At 35.8% G+C, this 24,100-nt stretch overlaps 1 protein-coding gene across 3 annotated transcripts in view; it reads right to left on the reverse strand.

Moving 5' to 3' along the window:
- LOC150094266 (WD and tetratricopeptide repeats protein 1-like) overlaps window positions 1-24,100 on the reverse strand; it is a 447,781-nt gene that overhangs the window by 38,297 nt on the left and 385,384 nt on the right. For all 3 annotated transcript variants that reach the window (XM_090412278.1, XM_090412277.1, XM_090412279.1), the window contains exon 15: window positions 11,180-11,372. In XM_090412278.1, coding sequence (XP_090268404.1) covers window positions 11,180-11,372 — 193 coding nt within the window. The remainder of the gene's footprint in view (window positions 1-11,179; window positions 11,373-24,100) is intronic.

Below are 24,100 nucleotides of genomic sequence, written 5' to 3' on the forward strand. Positions count from 1 at the left end.
TCAAGTCCCACAATATGGGCTCAGAGAAAGATGTGGGTAAAAATGAGGTTGCCTGATTTTAATATGAATGTCTCACAAGAGCTATTGATTCTTCCTGAGACTTCCCATCCAAATGTTCAGATGATTTTAGGAAATTTTCCTAAAGAAAAATAAGTTCTCATGTGATTTCTGCACTGGAGATGTTTCCTTAATGGGAATTAGACTGTCCAGTAGAAAGGGAAACAATCACAGGATGCAGACATTGGAAGTCAGAACCAGAAGGGATCAGGGAAATAGGTACAAAGATGAAGGTAGGGTTCAAAATAAGCAAGATGAAGCTGTGTGTGTCACAAAGACAATACTGAGACCTTGCCAGATTCCTCAATAGAAAGGGATCATCCTCAGGAGGTTCTGAACGAAGTCTACCATAATTCTAGTGTTAAGGTGGCAGACAGTCAGAAGGAAGGGAAGGAGCCTGAGAAAGAAATCAGGGATCATACCATCGAGGTACACATAATTGAAAAGGATCACAGGAACTACAACACACATCCTCATCGTCAATTTCGCAAAAGAAAGTTTACTCCTATGGCTACTAGAAGAAGTCGAGTATGGAGAGGAAGCAATAACCTAAACAACGTCAAGTCAGAGATATCCAGTAATATCCCGGGAAGACAGTAGATTGGAAAATACTGAAAGAAGAGAGTTCCATCAAGTGAGATATTTCCAGAGATCTAGGAAGGTTAATAAAACTAGTTAGCGTCCACCCCAGAGAACGAGTGCCAGACAAACATAAAAGAAAAAAAATTCATCAACATTCTTGGCTAAATTTTTTTTCGTGAAGGGTTGGCCTTTGTAGAATTTGATGCAGTAGAAAATTTTTTTTTTTTAACTTTGCATCGACTTTTACAGAGGTCACAAATATTGTATAAAGAAGGATATTGTAATTTAACATTGTGATTGTAACATTTTTGTTATGAATTTTGTATATAAGGTATATGTTGACACTGTAGTTGTAATAATTTTGTGATTGAAAAACCATGCAAGTATATGTTGAAACTGTATGAATGTTAAACTGTATATTTCAAGAACAATGCCTTAGAAAGAGGCCAGGCATTTAATGTGGTTCTGATTTAAAAGAAATAGCTTAGAAACTTTGTTTGTACAATGTAAAGTGCTTTCAATTGTGTTTGAGCTTAACCAAGTGCAAGAAAAGGTGGCGAACATCTAAGGATGTCCCACATTTGGTAAAGAAGATTTTTTTGTGTGTTCTGTGGGAAAAAGAAGTAATCGACAACTTTGAAGGTCACATTGCAGACAATGGTCCGTTAGAAGTCCAGAGAGAGAGAGAGAGAGAGAGAGAGAGAGAGAGAGAAGCAGTGGGTGCCATGAGGCATTGAAGGGAAAGAGAAGTGGGACCAGCATGCCTTGCCAGTAAGATAGTCTGCCATGTGCATCAGACGTCGAAAGCCGTCGGCTGACCTAGAAAGAGTCAGTGTAATATGTCTCAAGCCCTGCGAGTCCTCCATGATGCGACGGCGCTAAGGAAAGAAGTCTGCACGAATGTTGAGGCTCAGGATGGAAAAGCAGTCAGTGGAACTGCTTTTAAGTAAAGAGATAAGAGAGCCAGTTTAGATGTATGTGTCAGAGAAGAACTGTGAGTAAAATAACAAAGTGACAAATACACTGGACAAGGGGATATGCATATACAGTAGTATATTTAGATTTTGCAAAGACTTTTGATAGATTGTCACATGACAAACTAGTAGTTAAATTGGAAAAGATGGGATTGGATGATACATTAGCGTGTTGGATTGGAGATTGACTGTCCTATTGGCTCTATCAGCAGGTTGTGTATAGGGGAGTGTATCTCAGGAGAGGAAAGTCACTAGTGGTGTGCCCCAGGAGTCTGCTTTGGGGCCATTTGTTGTTTGATTTGTAAATGACATTGGAAGGCTTAAATTGTAATATAGAGTTGTCTGCAGATAATGCAAAGTTGGGGAGAGTTATGAGAAGTAGAGCAGATGTTGTACCTTTGCAAGAGGACCTAAATAGGCTGTCTGAATGGGTGAGTGTGTGTGGAGATGTGGAGAAGAAGAATGATCTGGGGGTGATGGGATAGGGAGTTAAAATTTAATGGACATTTTACTAAAATTGTGAGGACAATACAGCAGATTATAGGAATGATAAAGAGAACACTAATGTGTAGAAGGATGTTTTGATTCCATTGTACAAGACTTTGATCAATCTGCATATGGATTACTGTGCACAGATTTGGTTGCCAGGTTTTCAAAAGGATGATGGGATGTTGGAGTTCAGAGACAACAGACTAAGTTGGTATCTGGTCTCTGGAATGTGAAATATGAAGACTCAGTGAGAGAACACGAATGGCACAACATAGTGATAGAAGGAAGAAGGGCGACATGAACGAGACATATAAGTTGGTAAGGGGCGATTACCAGATTAACGTGGATGAGATTTTTCATGGAATATCTAGAGATGAGGGAAGAATGAGAAGCCATCTCTGGAAGCTCTATAATGATATGAGCAAGGGGATGAGAAGTAGATTTTTTGCATGGAGAGTGGTAGTGATTTGAATGCATTGCCTGAGAGCAAATGCTTTTAAATTGAAGTATGATGAGCTGTACATGTTAGCGTAGAACAGGGGTGGGGAACCTTTTTAGTATCAAGGGCAAAAATTGCTAATTAAAAACTTCCGTGAGCAACTGGCAAATTTTAACTCTTATATATAGTGTATGTAGTGTGCAATATATATCTCAATAAGTAAATGTGCAACATTTTCATCTGATATGGTATCTTTTAATTACAATTGTGTAGACATATAATTATAACAATCAAGCAAAGGCTATATTTAATTTATTTAAAAAATGATATTTATTTTATTTTAACTGAAAACTTGATTAAAGCAATAGCATAATAAATATTTCATCAAAGTTAATGAAGCTTACCTTTAATCTTAAACTTTTTAGTGAGAAAGCTGAAACTGATTTTTTTTGTGAAAGCTTAGAAATATTAGCCGCCCTTGATGTGATGGCTACTCGTAGTTCATTGGCGATAAAGTCCAATATAGGCAGATTACTATATTTTGATCTCAAAGTGTTATCGCACAGCAAATCAATCAACTCTAATTGCAAGGAATTGGATGCTTCCCCAGGGCGTATATCAAAAGGCGTTTCAAATATTTGTAACTCAATTCTTTGATTTTTTTATATCTTCAAATCTCCTTTGAAATTGATTCAAAACTCTTCAACACTCATCAACATACTCACTTGTTGATTTTGGATTGTGTTCTCTTAATTTTGGAAAATGTGTAAAGCAGTTTTCTTTCAGTTGGGTAAGAAATAATTGAAGTATCGATTCAAAGCTCTTGATATGAGTGAGCAAAGAGGTCATTAGCTGATTGGGGCCTTGTAATTTCAAATTTAGATTATTCAAATAACTAGTTATATCTACTAAAAATGCTAAATCACTTTGAAACTTTTCATCTTCCAATTCTTTAATGGGGACACCTTTAATGTCCAAGAAAGTTTTCACTTCGTCTTTAAGTTCATAAAATCACTTGAGCATTTGAGCTCTACTTAGCCACCTAATCCCAAACTCTTGCAAAAATTCTTTGAATTCGCTGTTGTTCAACCCTTTACTTTTTATCAAATTAATGGCTTTTGTTACTACATTCATGACGCTGTACATCTTGAGTGACTTTGCACATAGATTTTCCATATGAATGAAGCAGTGGCACACAAAGTATTTGGGTTCAATTGACGTTTCTTAAATTCATTCTTAATCAGAGCCACGAGCCCTTTTTCACGACCTACCATGGATGGAACACCATCTGTAGTGAGATGAGACCACTCAGTTTTTCATACGGTAAATCGAAATCTTTTAATGCTGAATTGACCATTTCAAATAAATCTTCAACTTTAGTTGTTCCCTTCACTGATTTTAAAGCAAGAAATTCTTCTCGTATATTGAAATCTGTAGTTATTCCCAGTATGAATTTAGCCATTTGTGCAGTATTTGACAGATCAGTAGTCTCATTGATGGCTAATGAGTAAAACACAAATTCTATTGAATCTACTTCCACAGAAGTTGATGTCGTCAGCGATATCTTTAATATGGTCAGAAACAGTTCTTCTTCTTGATAGGCTAATATTTTAAAACAAACTCAGTTTTTCTGGACATAAAATCTCAACGGCAGTAAGGATGCAATCTTTCACAAACTCACCTTCATTATGGGTTTTAAGTTTTTTAGCAATTTGTTCCCACAATATATAACTAGCTTGAGTTACAGATGGTCTTTCTTGAATAAGCTTTTTAAAAAGAGATTGGCTTTTAATTATATTTTCTTTCAAAGTCGCTATCTTGTCTAAATGTTCTGATCCTTTTAAATTTTCATATTTCTTATGCTTACTCAAATAATGTCGTTCAAGATTATATTTTTTGTAAATTGCAACATGTTCGTTACAAATAAGACAAATGCACTTGTCATTAATTTCAATAAAGAAGTATAGTTCTGTCCATTTTTCACAAAACAGAGCACATTCACCACTTCTTTTACGTTTTCACTACAACTTGTCATTTAAAAAAATAAACTGAATAAAGCTGTCAGCTGATTAATTACAAGGCACTCGCAGCACTGCATGAGAAAAACAAATTCAAAAGTCAATATGTTTTGACACGCAGGAAAATTTCATGGTGGTAATTGGGAAGCAACCAATCAGAGAAAGTGTGAACTTTGCCTGCAAGATAGGCAATGCTCCTAATTTCTTTTTATTTTAATGGCTGGTCTCGATTTGATGGTTGCCAGACGTATGACGATCATATTTTATGTAATATAGTTATTTTTGATTTTGTATATTTAATTATTTAAATTTAAATAAACTTAATTAAAATAAATTTAAATTATTATAAAATTTTATTTACATTTTTTATTTTTATAAATTTAAATTATTATAAAATTTTATTTACATGTACATACGAGTACATCAGCAAAGGAGTGAACTGAAATAGACTCGTGGGCGAGGGGTTTCCCACCCCTGGCGTAGAACCTCCCACAACGAGTCTCTTGATTCCATAGAGATCTGTTAATGATAATGTGTTCTTATGCTTGAGAAAGTTAAACACTTAACTTCCTCAAGCAAGATTTTCCATCAGATATTGTTGGCCTCTTTGACTTTGTCATTTATTCTGGCTACTTCATGTAGCCAAACAAACTTTACCAACAAATTGAGGAAGTTAAGTGTTTCATCTATAAGAACATTTAGATGAAACACTTAACTTCCTCAAGCAAGATTTTCCATCAGATATTGTTGGCCTCTCTAACTTTGTCATTTATTCTAGCTACTTCACGTGGCCAAACAAACTTTACCAAAAAATTATTATTATTATTATTATTTTATGGGTGACTCCAGGGAGTCCTTAGACTCATCGAGGTAGGCCTTAAACATCATGTCCACACAACTATTCGGCTTTCTCACAGTATCTATACAACTATTCGGCTTTCTCACAGTATCTATACAACTATTCGGCTTTCTCACAGTATCTATCATACCTTGCCTTGAACTCATTCACTGTCATAGCACCCACAACAGATTCTGGCAGCTTATTCCACTCATTTACCACTCTAAAAGTAAAGAACCCAGCTCTAACACCCTTGCTAACCACACTCTTGCCTAGCTTCGATAGATGTCCCCTAGTTCTCCCACCACCAGTCCTGATCTCAAAAATATCCTTTGAATTAATCCTATACAAACCCTTCAGCAATTTGAATGTTTCAATCATATCTCCCCTTTTCTACCTATCAACCAATTTCTGCAACCTATCAACCTGTTCTCATAAGGTTCGTTCCATAAACCTGCTATCATTTTGGTCACTCACCTCTGGATCCTCTCCACCTCCTCCCCATCAAGAAGAAACCTAGGTGACCAAATTTGGGCACAGTAGTCGAGATGAGGGCTTATCAAGGCTCGGTACAGAAGTACAATAACTTGCTTGTCTCTGCTCGTCAAAGTATTTTTCAACAACCAAGTGAGTTGATGACTTGATGAGCTGATTTAGCACTTTTGCAATGTGCCCCCTAAACTTTATCTCCCTATCCACCAATACTCCCAAGTCCCTGGCCTCATCAATCTCCTGGAGTACAGTTCCACCAATGTGGTATACTGCTGCTAATCTTTTCACCCCAAAATGCATAACCTTACATTTTGTCACATTAAACTGACATCCATTCTCCTTAACCCAGAACTCCAATCTATCCAAATCATCCTGCAAGATTTTGACTTCTGCATTCACTATTGCCCGACCCAACTTTGCATCATCAGTGAACAAATGAACTGTTCCTCTTAGATCCTTCCCTATATCGTTAATGAACAAATTAAACAGCAGTGTCCAAGAAGAGAACCCTGTGGCACACCATTAGTCACAGGCCGTCTTTTGGACTCTACTCCTGAATAAACTACTCTCTGATATCTCTCCATCAACCACCCACCTATCCATCTCACCAACCCTATATCCATTCCCATATGTTGCAGTTTACGAATTAGAATTCCATGTGGTATCCTGTCAAAGGCCTTAGCCAGGTCCAGCAGTATCACTGTAAACCCATTACCCTTATCCAGTTCAGCCATCACTGTGTTATAAAACTTGAGCAAGTTACTGAGGCATGATCTACTCTTCACAAAGCCATGCTGTCCCCCATACAGTATCTCATTTTCATCAATCCATTCCTGTATTTTTCTCTTGACTACTTTCTCCAAGACCTTGACAATGACTCCTGATATGCTGATTGGTCGATAATTTGCAATAGTAGTCTTGGATCCTCCTTTATGCAGTTAAACTATTTTCCCCTCTTTCCACACCTTTGGGACTAAACCAGACCCGAGACTCAGATTAAACAACATGGTCAAGGGGACTGATAATTCTTTAGCCGCTTCACGTAAGACCTATGCTGGTATACCATCCAATCCCACAGATGTATTCACATTAAGGTTCTGTAATAAACTATTCACTATTTAAATTCCCATATAAACTAATGGTTCCTTCATTTTTTCGATATCACCACCTGGATGAGAAACTCTTGCAAAGTGCTCACTCAGTAATTCCACTATATCAACTGATTCAGTGATCTCCTTACCATCAGCATTCCTTAAAATCATTCTGCCGTGTACATTTTTTTTTTTTGCTTGCAGCATATTGAAAGAACTGTTTGGGATTCTCTTTAGCTTGCATAGCTAGTTTCCTTTCATAATCTGCTTTTGCTTTTCTTACCAAACTCATTACCCTTCTGGCCTGCACTTTATACCGTTCGTGCGCCTGCAGGTCACCTTTCTCTTTAAATTCCCTCCACATTTGTTTCTTTTTTTGCAACTCAAGCTTAATGGTGTTATTCATCCATTTAACTCCTACTTATTTTACTATTCGGACCCTAGGTATACAATCAGCCATAACCTCCTGTAAATGCTCCTTGACCACTTCCCATGCTCTATCGACATCCAGCCCTTGCAGTTTTACATGGCATGGCACTGAACCAAGCAATCTCCTAAGCTTGTCATACTTCCCAGCATGGTAATTCCACATATACCCTGTCTATCGAAAATTCCACACCTTTAGCCACCTCCCAGGTCAAGACCTTATGATCACTGTCACCAATAGGTGGCAACATGGTCATATTCATTACAGTCAAATTCTCAGATGCTATTACCAGGTCAAGCACTCTCAAACCCCTAGTATTTTCAATTACATGCTGTCTCAGATAGTTATCCCTCAATAATTGAATAAAATCCAGTTCCTTCCTCACATGTGTCCTCTCCTCCTTCCAATCAATGTTACAATAGTTGAAATCCCCCATAATAATTACCCTCCTTCCACTCACTTCATCAATTTGTTTATGCATACTATCTCCACCATCTATTCCATCACCTGGTCTATAGCAGCACCCAACTGTATATTTTGTTCTGCCAGTCTCAACCAAATAGCCTCAAATGAGCTCTTTTCACTATCCTGCAATACAACTTCAATTCTCCTTGGTTGCAGTTCATCAGCTATCATCAATAACACCCCCCCCCCCATTTTATTCTCTAGAGAGAATAAAATGGGGGAGAGGGCACATCAATGAGTAGTGCTCTTTCTCCCACACTAGCTAACTAGTTCATGAAAGATTTGAACAAAGGATAATAAATAGCATCATTATGGTACAGATATGTTGATGATGCTTTTGCAGTTTGACAAGGGTCTCTTACAAATCTACAAGAGTTTTCCAATAAGATCTTTTCACCATCGTATCCAGTTCACTATTGAGTTAGAAGAGAACAATCGGATTTACTTTTTACATCTCCTATTACTTCATCAATCAGATGTCAGCTTTCATTTGTCAGTATTCAGAAAGAAAACACATACTAGATTTTACATGTATCATTTTTCACACCATCATAATTATCAAAATCTAGCACCATTGATACTTTTGGACATTGAGCCCACTCTTTTTGTTCCATTGAATTGCTTCTCTTCCAAGAAATAAATCACATCAAGTCCACCTTCCTTATTAATGGCTTTACCAAATTGTGTAAAAACATACTACTGTATTTTTTGATAGATAACGTGCGCGTTATCTATGCAAAAAAGTCTAAATTCGTTAAGAACATGTGCGGTATACATTAGAAAGGTATGAGAGGTAAATCAAATGTAATAACAAAACTAAGGTAGAAGTATTACTTAATATTTATTGAACATTACACTATTACAAATCCAAAAAAATCTTCATCAGACTCAATGGTATGAGAGGTAAATCAAATGTAATAACAAAACTAAGGTAGAAGTATTACTTAATATTTATTGAACATTACACTATTACAAATCCAAATTATTACAAATTATATTACAAATCCAAAAAAAACTTCATCAGATTCAATATTGAAAGAATCAGTTGCTTTAAAAATTTCGTTTAGTATTTCTTCAGCTTCATAATCATTGTCACCGGACACCATTGCATTCCCTTGTGCTTTAATGAAACCATTTCTAACACAGTTTTCACTTACAGCAGCCCAATCTACAATCCACTTAACTATATCTTTATATGACGTTCTTTTCATCTGTCATGTTTTGTTATATTCATAGATGCCATTCATCATTCAGTCTTCCCACTTAGCCCACAAATTGTTTTTGAATAGTTTATTTACTGCAAGATCAAGGGATTGGAGTTTTTTTGTTAAACCACCTGGAATGACGGCCAATTTGGAATACTTACAATTGTTTTAACTTCTGCTGTCGTGTATGCCCTACACGAATCCAACACTAACAAAGATTTTGGGTTGAAAAATGCTATTTTTCTCTTTCGACACACATTCTCCAACCAAAATTTCATAACCTCGGAATTTATCCAACCTTTATCATTAGCAGTAACAATAATATCTTTGGAATCACAACCTTTTGGAACAGTCTTTCTTTTGAAAATCACCATCGATGGCAGTTTCGCACCATCTGCAGTTATGCAGAGAACCACAGTAAAGTTAGACCTTTCGTGCCCTGTTGTAGCAACTAAAATCTCTTTTGCTCCCTTCAGATTCACAGTCCTAGAACTAGGAATGGCAAAACTTATGGGAACCTCATCCATATTCCCAAAGTGACAAGCATCAACCCCCACACAAGTTTTCTCTCAGAAACAAACGAAATTTAGCTACTTTCGCTTCCCAGTCGCACAGCAAATTTTGTCCAACACTAGGAGGAGCACACACTTAAAGTGTTTCTCTTCATAAATCCAAAAACCCAAGATGGGTAGGCCTTGAAATCCTTTATATTATCGTTTTGCACAATTCTTTTCAATTCCTGCAACACACGGATAATAGATATTCTCATACCTTTAGCTCTTTCACTAACAACCCAATCAAACAGTTTTTTTTCTATGGTTGGCCACAAGTACCTTCTAAACCTCATAGCATGTTTCATCGTATGTAAACATTTCAGCACTGTTTCAGCCTTTTGCCATTCACAAACACTACTTTCTCCAACACTGAACAATCTACCAGCTTCACGATTCCCTTTTTCCTTTGCTACTTCTACCACTTCAAGCTTGAACTGCGCTGTGTAGGATTTTCTCTGAGAAGTACTTCTGTCTTCCATGGGTAATTCAGATCTAATAACAAAATATAAAAATAATGATTTACTTTATGAAATATTTTAAAACAGGATGTATGGAATAATCGACCACTGTTACTAGCAACGCACGTGCTTTTAAAGAATTCCTCCATCCTCTGTCTGTACTTCCTAACTCTACCGCTAGTTGGCACATGCGCATTATCTATACATCAAAAGAAGCGATGAAAATGTTGGGGGTGCACGTTATACATTAGGTGCGCATTATCTATCGAAAAATACAAAAAATGTGAAAAAATTACGAAAAATGCAATTCATTGTAATAGCGATAGAGAGGTGGTCTATTGTATAACCATTCCCTATGTTAAAAGCATCTTGGAAGATATAGCCAAACTACTCAGATTTGTTGGCCTACAAATGTCCTTCCCTTCTATCAACAAGATACAATATCTACTTTTCTAGGCTTAGCTGAAGACAAACTTCCACCTTTAGCCCATCTCCTAGAGTGTATCAAATTCTTTGCCAGTGTGAATTATCATATTTTGGCAAAACAAATAGATCTGCAGCTGTGCATTGTGGTTGTAGCAAGCTTGGAACTTGCCAAGCATGTTAAGACCTCCAGGCACTGAGTTCTTTGGAAGAAAATTAAGGTTTTCAATAAAAGTAACAAATGTCTTGGAACATTTATACAAAGAGAGCTGTGAGACCTTCCTACATTGACTGAATCCAAATAGAAACGATGGACTTAAATTATCTATCTTATGGGAAATAGTTCTTTTTTGAAAATTCCAGAATTAACTGAATTTATTTTTTTAAATTACATCTCGTTAAAATTATTTTTACTAGAACCTTAATATAATTAGACCATGTTGCTCTATGTCAAGTACATGCAGTTCATACAGAGTACTGTTGAATATACCAAGTTCTGTTCTTGCTATTTAAAAGTCACACTAAATATGCCCTTGATATTAAGACAAAAAATTTATACTAATAAAAAATATATACATATCTAAGTTAAATCCATTTTATATGTTATTTATTAATTATCATGTCTTACATTCCTATATGTCATGTTATTAAATTAAAACATAATTACCTCTGGCCTTGGACTCCACAGTCTCACTACTGGATCAATACCACTAGTTGCCAAAAGGCAAGTGCTAGAATGTGGTTGTAGACAGTTAACTATTGAGTCATCTCCCCTGAGAACACGAACAATATTTGTAGTTTGTCGATCCCACATAAAAAATGATCCATCATCTGAACCAGCTACCACATACTGTCCAGAGCTGTGAAGAAAAAAAAATTTTTTTTTAATATCACATATTCATGCCTATACAGAATCACTTATTTCCACTTTTTTTTGAATTTATTAGTAACTTTTGGCTCATTATGAACATCCTAAACTACAGCTCCCCTTTGTCTGAAAGACCCTATATTTGTCAACCATGCTCCAGTATGAATGATGACTATAGTTTCATAAGAATAAGATATTTTCTATAGCCTTGATTTTTTTTCCTGTTCTACCACTAAAATAGAGTAGAATAAATTAAACAATGAAGATAAGATAAAGTAGCATATGTAATCCATTTAAATAATATATCATCCTCTGCTGCATTTGCAGGCACAAATGATTTTTGGTGATAAGTTATATTTGGCATCACTATTTTCAAATGACGACACACTGGTTTAGTACATGACTAATAAAAAGTGAATCTAGCCCAATAAAAGCTGTTCACATTGCTAAGGTGTCCGGACAATTATTGGTAGATAGTGTATATTATACTTGGCTGGCATTCACCCTACAATACAGAAGCAAGCATATATACAGTCAGTTCCAAAAAGAGGTTGTTGTCTAAGTAATAAAGAAGATCATCAAAAGTCAACTTTGACACCTTGAGAACTGTCAACTAATCAATGACCACCAACATGGATTTTACTAATCAACATCCACATTATATTTCAGCAGATTTCCTTGCCTATATCATTCATTTCTGGACATGTACCATGGAAAGGTCTGAAGAAACCTGTGCTGTTTTGCACTTGACATTTCTAAGGTATTTGAAACAGTTTGGTATTGAGGGCTTCTCAGCTCATTGCCATCTGAAGGTGGATGCCTTCAATCCTTTGTTAGTGGACTGCCAGTTTGCTCTCGGATTATTCAGTGCATTAATGTAGAGTGTGTTCTCACTTCAGATTTTCTGACTAATACATGTATTCCCTCAGGGCTCTGTTATTTCGTCCACACTCTACACAAATGACATTTCATTGACTTTGAACTGCCATCTACAGTTTTGCTGAAATTAGCACTATTCACTCATATAACAAATCTTGTAGAGTTCAATCATCCCAAGCTTCAATATCAACTATAATAAGTGTCCTAACCACTAATTACCATCCATATCATTCATCAAAGGGGTGATAACAAATAAGGCATCTTCAATGCTTCCAAACCACAGTTTTGTCTTTTTTTTTTTTTTTCTTGCAAAGAAGACTGTAGTTTTTCTTCCCTTACCTTTGATAATGCTCAATAGTTAAGATCAGACTGTTCTTCTTGGACTTATTCTTATTCCGAGACTTTTCTGGCATAATCACATCACTTCTAGAGTGCTTCCAAAAAACTTGATTTCTTTTTTCACTAAGTATGTTACTTTTTATTTGTCCATCTATATAGAAATCTACCCAATATTGGAATACTGTTCTCACATTTGAGGATGTGAATCTAAAACCTCTCTAAAAATTTTTGATGCTTTCAGAAGGGCAGTTCGGTAATAACAACCTAGCCATTTTGACTTTTTTTCTTGCAGAGAAGGCTAGTTTTTCTTTCCTTATGTTTGGTAACTTAACAGTCAAGATAAGATCTCTCTTCTTGAACTGATTCTTATTCTTAGCCTTTCCTGGTGTAATCACATTACTTCTATACTGGCTTTCAAAACTTAACTCCCCCTTTTCATTTGTCCATCTATGTACAAAACATCTGACCTTGGAATACTGTTCTCAGATTTGAGGTTGGGAACCTAAAACTGCTTTAGACATTCTTGATGCTCTTCAGAAAGGGGCAGCTCAGTGGATTTGTGACACCTCTCTCACAAATTAGTTTCTGCATTGCATGTCGGTATCCATTCTGCAGTTAGTTTTATGAATACTCTGCAGTAACATGAGCAACAGCTTCTCAACATTCTTCTACAATCAAATTGCTATCTCACTAGACCTACTACTCCCATTCATCTTTCATTCCATCTCTGTTCTGTGAAAGAGCCTTTTGTATAAATTATTTCCCCAAGTATTACTGCCTCGAACTCATAAAAAAAAATCAACAGATTACTTTGCTCTGGAAGGTTATCAACGGATTTCTTTGCAGAACTCCAATAAGAAATTTACTGAAATGTTGTTTAGGAAATCAAAGGAGTATAGTATAATATAATGATGAAGCTAATTTTGGAGAAAGAGATGATAAATGCACATCTCAAAATGGCGGGCCTAACACATTTAACACATTTAGTTAAATAATTACAACAAAATTATTTAACTAAATTGTAGAGGGTGATGACATAGTTGATGACTCTGGATTCTGTTATATTACAACCATTCACAACAAGGGAAACAAGAAGGATTTAAATAACTGTAGGGGAATAAGAATAATGGCATCTATTGCCAGTTCCTGAGCAGAGTAATAAAACACTTACTGAAGTTCTGGTTTATACAAACATTTTGAAACAGCAGGCTGGAGTTACAGTGTGTGTGTGTGTGTGCATGCGGTGTAGGTGGGTGGGGAGAGTCACTAATAACACTCATGTCAGAGAAAATGAGTGCAAAATGACAAGAAATTCATCTGGTTTTTATAGACCTAGAAAGAGCATATGACTTGGTGCCGATTACCCAACTGTGGAATGCACGCGTAGGAATCCTGGAGCAGATGAACATCTATTATAACAGTCCTGACAATGGTCTGAGTCGGATGAAAGATTATGTAAAAATTCAGAACAAACAAATTAGGAATGTGGAATGCAAATATATCACCCAACTCCTTTTAAAATTTATTTAGAGAATGTACTTAGAGAGAATGGGTAAAATTCCTGCTGAGGTATGGGTGTTCTAGCTGGATGGAGGAAGAAGTGATGTACTCTTTACTTGCTGATGACCAGCTGATAACAGAAACGACAGCTGAAGACAGATGATGAAAAATATATGACTAAAAAGTTAATAACATATGTATTGGGAGAACTTCATATAAATTCTCAGAAAACAAAATATCTGTTGATGATATGACTTGGATATATCAGGAAGAGAAAAAACAAAAATCTGTCAGGCACATTAAATATCTAAGGACAATACTGAATAAGTTAAGCAAGATTAGCACTGATTATGAAAAATTAGTATTTTGAAGGTTATCATTGAAAGTATTTTGATATAAGGAAGTGAAGGGATGTTCATTAACACAGACAGAAACAAAGGCTATGCATAGAAGAAATTGATGGTCTAAAGAGGAACTACCCTATCTCTAGGATACAGCAAATTCAAAATGGAATCATCAAAGAATGGATGCACCAACTAGATCTGTGGTCGAAAGACTGAAAAAAAAAATTTACAGTGGTACAGTTATGTCAGAAAAATGTAAGATACAATATGGCCAAAAAAAAAAGTGTCTAGAGAATACCAGTTGGTATTCTCTAGACACTTTTTTTTTTTTACATGGAAAATCTTGAGTAACTTGGAGAAGAGGAATAATAAAGCCACAAGAGAAAGGAATTTGGATGATGACCTGTTGGTGGATAGGAAAACTTGGCATATATCAGGCAACCATTAGTAGGCAGAGAAGTCTCTAAAAGTAGTACTTTGCTAATAACAGCCCACACATGGTATTATTTGCTACAGGCCTTACAGCCTCTTGGGTGTGAGAATGAGGGGAAAAAAATACAAATGAAATGGAGAAACAGAACAAAATAAATGAAATAATATTAGATCCAGCATTATTTCAAAGTGGAATGTAGAAACTATGAGTTTCATAAAAATAAGCTAGGCATTGTCCAAGTGTCTATATATATATTCACTTTCTATTAGTCTATTTTGATACGATTTCACTGGCCTGGTTTCAATGGTTGGTTCTCCTCAGAGACCGGGCAGAAACCTTAAGAGAGCAAAAACTCTTGTTCAGTACTAAGGAACTTGAAATGTCGGAGAGGTATATTTGGGCTTGGGCAGTGCCTATGTTTTCTAAGTAGTCCGCACTAAGGCAACTCATGAATGCCTGTGACTGTATTCCCATAAGCTCTCAGGTCAAATTATTTTTACAAAACTTTCATAGTTTCTACATTCGGCTTCGAAATAATGCTAGATCTAATATCCACTTTACTTATATAATTTTGCATCGCCAAACTGAAGCTTTTTAGCTCTTTATTTTAGTAAATGAAATTGTATGACAGAGGATGTATAGTTCCTGACAAGGAATTGTTTGGAAGTCCTACATTTATGTTTGGCATTTGGCAGTAGTGTACTGTAAGAATTGACAGAAGTGTGGTGCAGTAAGGTATCATCATTAAAAAAATCATTACACCTCTATAAAAAAACTTACTTTATTTAGAAATAACTGTTCTATTAATACATCAGTTCAATTCTTTGTTTCTGATATGTAAATTTGGAAGAGGAGGATGTGGTTTATTCACTTCAATAATTTTTTACTTGATCTTGTATTCTCAGTTTGAAAAAGGTGTACACAAAATATCTTTAACACTTTTTCCTATTGTTGAGAAGGATAAAAATATATGTCAGTTAAAAAAAAAAAAAAAAAAAAAAAACAGTTATCTAAGAGAAAACCACAAGGATAGCTAACTTCACTTCTCAGTTGCAGATAATCTACTGATTGAAACTAAGTTACCTGCACAGTTGAGAGTCGGTATGTCTTTAATTCAAATAAAAATTTCAGTCAGTGCATATGCTCCAGCATGTGTACTACTTCATCTCTCTTTATTAATTTTTCATTGCAGACTAAAGTAATCACATTACTTTCTCTTCATATATATGAGTAATGGCAATGCTTGCCTTATCTGATTCACAGTCAAACTGCGAATAATATTTGTAACAGTTCATGGCTATTTATTTCAAATAAATAACTGCTCAAATATCATTTCTCCATGAATTTCCAAGTGTTCGGCACACACCTAGCACACCCTGAATATACGTTTCCTCACATTTGAGGTGGCACACAAAAACTTCCATCGGTTTGATGGAAGTTTTTGTTTAAGAGGGGATCTCCCCCTCCAATCACTTTTCCATAGATGCCCTGTTTCTGCATTATGTATAGGTATTTACATGGATACTGCTCCACTCAAACTGTCCACCACTAGCATTCGTCCATCTTCCTCTACTAATCATGTTGAAAGTTTATTTTTCACTTGGTTAGAATATAATAAATTTAGTTTAATCCTTTATCCAAGTATGAGCAAACAAAGTTTGTGCCTGAAAGTATCTTCAGGACAGGGGTAAGGTAGTGCAACACCAGGGCGACTCCTTGCAAAGGTGGAGCAAGATACTATCACTTCTACCTCAGTATCTCCCATAATGCAAAACACATCTCCTTACAGATATATCTAATGTTATGCATTAAGGGAAGGGCCACTACCCAGACTAGTTTCGACCTTTATTGAGCAACTCCTATAGGTAGAGATGACCTTGCTACTGCTTCTGCCTGGTATCTCCACTTGGGCCTGGCTCCCACTGAAGAGACCTCAATGAAGGTTGAAACTAGTCTGGGTAGTGGCCCTTCCCTTAATGCATAACATTAGACATATCCGCAAGGAGATGTGTTTTGCATTATGGGAGATACTGAGATAGAAGTGATAATAGCTTGCTCCACCTTTGCAAGGAGTCGCCCTGGTGTTGCACTACCTTACCCCAGTCCTGAAGATACTTTCAGGCACAAACTTTGTTTGCTCACACTTGGATAAAGGATTAAACTAAATTTATTATATTCTAACCAAGTGAAAAATAAACTTTCAACATCTTTCTCTAAATCCAGAGTAATTTATTAAAAAAAAGGTCGCACACCATTTGGCAACTCCTATAGGTAGAGATGACCTTGCTAATGCTTCTGCCTGGTATCTCCACTTGGGCCTGGCTCCCACTGAAGAGACCTCAATAAAGGTCGAAACTAGTCTGGGTAGTGGCCCTTCCCTTAATGCAGAACATTAGATATATCTGCAAGGAGATGTGTTTTGCATTATAGGAGATACTGAGATAGTAGCTTGCTCCACCTTTGCAAGGAGTCGCCCTGGTGTTGCACTACCTTACCCCAGTCCTGAAGATACTTTCAGGCGCAAACTTTGTTTGCTCACACTTGGATAAAGGATTAAACTAAATTTATTATATTCTTCTAATCATGTATAAAACAGCATCTGTTGTCCATCCATATACAGTTCAGCTTCAAACTCACTGAACTAACTTTCTAATTGTGCATCCTCTTAATTCATTCCACATCTCTATCCTTTTGAACAACCTTTCCCATACTATTTTCCCCAATAAATATATCACCCAACTCTTCGAGGAACACGTTCCTTTTTTCTCTCTAATCACTTGCTCATACATGGCACAGTTATGTTATAGGTCATGAGACCAATGGCATAGCTGGGGGGCGGGGGGTTCTGCCTGGGCGACACTTTGAACCTTTTTGAACTTTTGCAGTTAATTCCAAAATGCAGTCTCGAGAACTTAGTTCCAAATAGTGCAATACTACAGCGAATTTTCTTCACAATTGCCGTAAGTGTTGCCTAGTTGTGAGAGTTTTTCTAAATAAAATTTATTAAGAATTACCTACATTACTATGAAATAGACTTTGCCAATGTCATCGACGATTTTGCTAACAGAAAAGCAAGAAAAATAACATTTAAAAATGTTGAAATTAAAGTTTTACTTCAAAAATAAACACAGTGTTTTAATTTATTTCCCTATACGTTGTTTTGACTTTTTGTAGTATTTTTGGTGTGTATTGAGAGGGATGGCAAACTCAGGGACCGCCCCGGGCAGCAAAAGCTCTAGCTACACCATTGCATGAGACCTCTTGTGTGTGTGAGGTTGATATAAAAAATGGTTCACCTGCTGTTTATTTTCACAATGTTGCCGTGCAGTTGTTTTCCACTGAAGGCTCTGGTTTACCCATTGCAAATATAAAACTGACACCGAACACATCTGCTAGTAATTATGTGTACATTCCAATATTAACATGAATTTAGGTAATTTGTTCATTTTAGTAAAATTATGTTAGGAATAATTATTTTAATTTCAAGAAGTTTAGACCTTCATATTAAGGTCATCATCTGGAGTATACACATATATATATACAAAAACAAGCTACATTACATTTCTAACAGTAAGTCAAAGTGACAATCACCTGATCATTATTTTATTGGCCTGACCTCTAGTGGAAAAAAAAACTACATCAGAGCTATATTCTATTTATAACATCATCAGAGAACAAATTCATATAGATAGTTTTAATACAACAAAGTAGTGGCCTAATCCATAATTTAACAAGAGTGTAATATTAGAGTTATGATCCTGGATTGCTTACAGTCCTAACTGAAATTAACTCTTAGAACAAAAGATTAAGTGGGTAGAATATGTGCCATCCATATTCTTGGGATTTTTAGACCACCTATTATTAAGATTAGGGTGGTTGATAAGAATTTCATAGGCCTCGTTAAAATTTATGTCATACCATGTTTTGGTGGGATGTAAACAACAGGTGCCTTTCTAGTCAATTCTGCATGGAGATTCAGGGCATGATCAGATCCTTTAGTGTTTGTCAGATACAAGATAAATAAAGAAGTGCATTTTGCTAATGTATGTCGAGTTGTACAACTGCAGAAACTAGTTTAAATGTTATGAGCAATTTTATTTAAGAAAATAAACTGGATTGGAGTCAACTGGAGCAAAACCCATGATTGGTTCAAAATGCTTTTTCAGGCTGTTGCAACAGAAGAAAATCAACACACAGCTATGTATACAGAGAGGCCCTCGCTACACATAATATGCATGCAGAACCTAAAATAAAAGTGCTACATGTAGGTGTTAACATTATAAATTTCGTGAAAGGCCACCTTTTGAATGCATGGCTTTTTTCTCAGTTGTGTGATGAACTGTGCAGTGATCGTACATAACTTCTTCACACCAAAGTTCGTCAGCTTTCATATGGAAAAGTCCTAAATCGACTGTATGAACTTCAGGAAGGACTACAAATTTTTCTCAATAAAATCTTGGATCAAAAACACCATTCACATGATTAGAAATGGATTTGTAAATTAGATTACATAGCAGATATGTTTTTTCTTTTTTAAACAACCTCAATCTGTTCTTACAAGGTAAATAAATTTTTATATTTTACATGCAAGACAAAGTGAACACATGATTGCAAATTTACAATGTGCTGAAAATTATGAGGTGGCATTTAGAAAGTATGTAGAAAAACCTTCCTGAGTATTTCCCTGAATTAGACAACAATTTTGAATGGAGGAGAAACCCATTTGATATCAGTGTCGAAACCATGCAATAGAAGCTTTCACAGTCAGAAGAAAACAGCTATGAGAACTAGTTGCAGATAACGTTCTCAGAATTAAATATGTACAGAGTACACTAATGTCAATTTTGCTATTCATTAATTATAAATATTCCAGTTTTGTCAGAAAAAGCTTTGAAGTAAGTTCTGCCCTTCCATAGTTCATATCTTTGCAAAGTTGAGTTTTCTGCTGTTGTAGACCTAAAAATATATATTCTTGACATAGAGCCCCAAGTATGGCTAAAAATAACAAATATAGAAATGGAATTCACCAAAGTAATTTCATTCCAACAGAGACAATTTCTTTCATCTCATTACAGTTTTTTTATACTTAAATTTTAATTTTGTTTATGCTGTATGTATATCAGTATAAATAAAATGCATTTAATAATTAAAAATGTACGAATAAATGTTTTTTATAATTATATCTGTTTGAATGAAATAAATATTCTGAGGGGCTCACACTGGTGAGTATGGGCATAGCAAACCCTAGATACCCAAGCTAGACCTGATCTTACTTCCTACAATATACACTTGGTATATCATATCTGTAGACTGGCCTTCTACTCACTCTTCTTTCTTCTACTCTCTATCTTATTTCTTACTCCTTTTCCACCAGTGCTATTCAAGCAATTCAAGGGTGAGGAGGTGACTCTTTCCTCTCAAACTGTAGTTTCCACTATCTACTAAAAAAAGGCAAGCCTAGTTGCCTTAAAGTGGCAGCCCCCACCACTAGGATACCTATCATCATACTAGTAACTTGGCATAGGGAAACATATGTTACTTTCAAGTCTCAACAAAATTCAAACTGGACAGAAAACGTGGGAAAAGACCACCAACTGGAAAAATTTAAGAAACTTTGGAAAAAGCAAAACGTGGTGAAATATGCTACATGGAACATCAGAAGCATAGCACATAAAGAAGAAGAATTAGATAAAATTTTAAATGATGAAAATATAGAAATTGCAGTTCTTACAGAAACAAAAAATAAACTTAAAGGAACAAAAGAAATAACTAATTACCATATCATATATAGTGGAGTGGACAAACAAATACGTGCAAAAGCTGGTGTAATGATTTGGATCCATAAATCAATTAAAGCAAACATAACTAAAAAAAAAAAAAAAAAAAAACTGTTGAACTGTTGATGATAGCTGATGAGTTGCAGCCAAAGAAAGTAGTATATCAAGATGATAGACACGTGAATGATAGTTCATTTGAGGCAGTCTGGTGTGAAATAGTGACCAACGCAACCAAATATACAGTTGGTTGCTGCTATAGGCCAGGGGGTACAGGGGGTGATATTAAATTCATGCATCAGAAATTAGTGCAATGAGTGCAGGTTAGCAATTATTATTGGAGATTTTAATTATGGTGATATCAATTGGAAGGAGGAAATATCACGTGGCAAAAAGGAAATGGAATTCATACATATGAGATAATTACTTGAAACAGCACATAACTGAAGGGACACAAGGTATGAGAGTGTTGGACCTGGTCATTGGCTCAGAGGATATATGCATAAGTAAGGTGTCCTCATTACCTCCAAATGGTGAAAGCGATCATGTGGTTTGACTTGGGAGGTTGCAAAATTTGTGGATTTCTCTCTTAAGAATGGGTATATATATGGAACTACAGGTTAGGCAACATTATAACAAACTTTAGAGTAAGCTTGCAGCTGTCCCATGGCAGAAGATACTGCAGGGGAAAGATGTTAGCAGTGTATGGGATAAAATCAGCAGGCATCTGAGGAAGGCAATATCAGATTGTGTCCCCATGGTCAGGAAGACAAATAAGATAGGCGTTAGATGGACGAGTAGTAACATCAAGCTTGATCTGCAAAAAAAAGAAAATGTTATGGAGAATTTACACGGAGAAAGGCGATCAGTACACCTATGAGCAGTACAAGGCTCAAGCTAGGAAGGTTACCAGCATAGTAAGAAAAGCTAAATCAGATTATGAGAAGACCCTAGCCAAGAGGATCAAGAGTAATCCCAAAGAGTTCTTCCGTGATGTAGCAAGTAAAAGGAAGAATGACTTTGGAAGGATAACTTTAGTGGGTGCTGATGGTATTGAGGTGACCAATTCAGATGTAATAGTAGAGTTACTGAGTGATCAAAAGTCTATCATCCAAGTGAGGATATCTCTGTACCTGTAGCATTAACTAATGTGAGAATTGAAGTTAAGAAATCAGAGGTACTTAGTATATTGCAAAATTTAAATCAAACACTGCTGTAGGTTTAGATGGAATATTAGCTCGGATGTTGCGTGAATGTGCAAAGGAATTGTCAACGCCTCTTACTTGGTTATTTAACTTAAGTTTGAACTCTGGTATGGTCCCTAGGGAGTGAAAGGAAGGCAAAGTAGTTCCTTTGCATAAAGGTGGGCTCTAAAACTGCAGTAGTTAATTCCAGACCAATCACCACCTTGAGAGTGGTAGTAAAAGTATTGGAAAAGTTGGTTAAAGACAAAATTCAAGAATGGGTGGATCAGGATATGATACTCTATAGGGGCCAACATGGTTTTGTTAAAGGTCGATCCTGCCTTAGCAGTTTATTAACTTTTTACAATAGAATGACATCTGAGTTGGACAAAGGAAATGGCTACACAGCGATACTTTGGGATTTTGCTAAGGCTTTTGACAGGATACCCCATGGAACACTGTTGCACAAATTGGAGTAGATGGGAATGGATACTAAACTGGTGATATAGATAGGAGAATGGCTCAGGGAGAGAAACTAAAAGGTGGTGTATGGAGGAGCAGAGTCCAGGATGAGGCAGATGAACAGTGGTGTGCCTCAAGGCTTTGTGCTTGGGCCATTGTTGTTTAATTTGTACATAAATGATATAGGAAATGGCTTAAAGGGAGATATTCAGTTGTTTGCTGATGATGCAAACAACTGAATTGTTTGCATCAACCAAGTTGGGTAGCACAATAAAAAATCAAGCTGATGTTGAGAGTTTGCAGGATGATTTAAATAAGCTGGCAAAATGGGCAGAAGGTAATGGATGTCAGTTCAATGTGGAAAAGTGTAAAGTTATGCATTTTGGGATTAAAAGATTACCAGCTGTGTACTACATTGATGGAACGGTACTCCAAGAGACTGATGAGGCTAGGGACTTAGGGGTGTTGGTGGATAGGGAGATGAAGACACATTGCTAAGGTGTCCAAGATTGCACATAGGATTACTTGGTTATTGAGGAACACACTAACATCCAGAGATAAAGGGGTTATTATTCCCCTTTATAAAGCATTGATATTTCCACATTTGGATTACTGTGCTCAGGTCTGGTCACCTGGATTCCTTGGAGATGAGGAGGTTGTGGAGAGGGTTTAGAGAAGAGTGACTAAGTTGGTGAGTGATGTAAAAAATGCTCCCTACATTGATAGATTGAGAGCTTGTGGATTGCAGAGATTGGTTGATAAGCAGAGAAGAGGGGATATGATAGAAACATTTAAGTTACTAAAAGGTTTTTATAAGATTGATGCAGGGGAAAGGTTTCAGCTGTATGATAGTGATGGAAGAACAAGAGGTCATCCCTGGAAATTAAGGAAAAGTGTGGTTAACAAGGGTGTGAGAATGAGGTTTTTTGCCTAGAAGGTGGTGAATGAGTGGAATGCATTGCCTGACTCAGTTGTGAGTACTTAGTCTGTAAATGAATTCAAGAAGAGATATGATAGATATAATTTTGATAGTTTGGGTCTCCCTGTGATGAGTCTATTGACTCCATGGAGATACCCGTAATAATAACAACTCATTATACATACTGGAATGAAAGAATGTTAGAAGTGTGATTAAAATTAAATAAAGAAAATTTAACAGTTGTTGGAGTGTATGCCCCTGAAGGAGGAAAAGAAGAAATTGATTATGTTTACAAACAGTTACAAGGAATATATGAAAAATTAAATAAAACAGACCATATAATTATAGCCAAAGATCTTAATGCCAGAATAAGAATGAAAAAAAAAAAAAAATTAATAATAATATAGAAAAATTTGGAGAATCAATAGTAAACAAAAATGGAAAGCAACTCTGATTATATAATATATAATCATTTAAAAATAATGAATATATTCTACAAACTTAAAAATGTACATAAATATACATGGTATGCAAGAGAACAAAAAATCAATAATAGACTAATTTATAGCAAATGAAAACGCAGAAAACCTCTTCCTAGATGTTAAAGTCAGAAGAGAGCTAGAAATCAACACAGTCACTATTTAGTGCATGCAAAACTAAGGTTTCCACCAAACTGGTTACAAAAAATACACAAAAAAAAATAAAGAAACCAGAGAAACAAAATCTAATTACAAAGTAAGACTAGTAAATGATTCAAGTATAAGAAATTTATACCAACAGAGGATTAATAACTATTTAGAAAAAACACAAGAAATGAAGACATCGAGAAAGAATGGAATAATATAAAAGAAATTATTACATCAGCAGCATATGAAAGTATAGAAAC

The sequence above is a fragment of the Typopeltis vanoorti genome, chromosome 22, assembly GCF_054136105.1.
Source record: "Typopeltis vanoorti isolate ZY-2024b chromosome 22, IOZ_Tvanoo_1.0, whole genome shotgun sequence".
Taxonomy (NCBI): domain Eukaryota; kingdom Metazoa; phylum Arthropoda; class Arachnida; order Uropygi; family Thelyphonidae; genus Typopeltis; species Typopeltis vanoorti.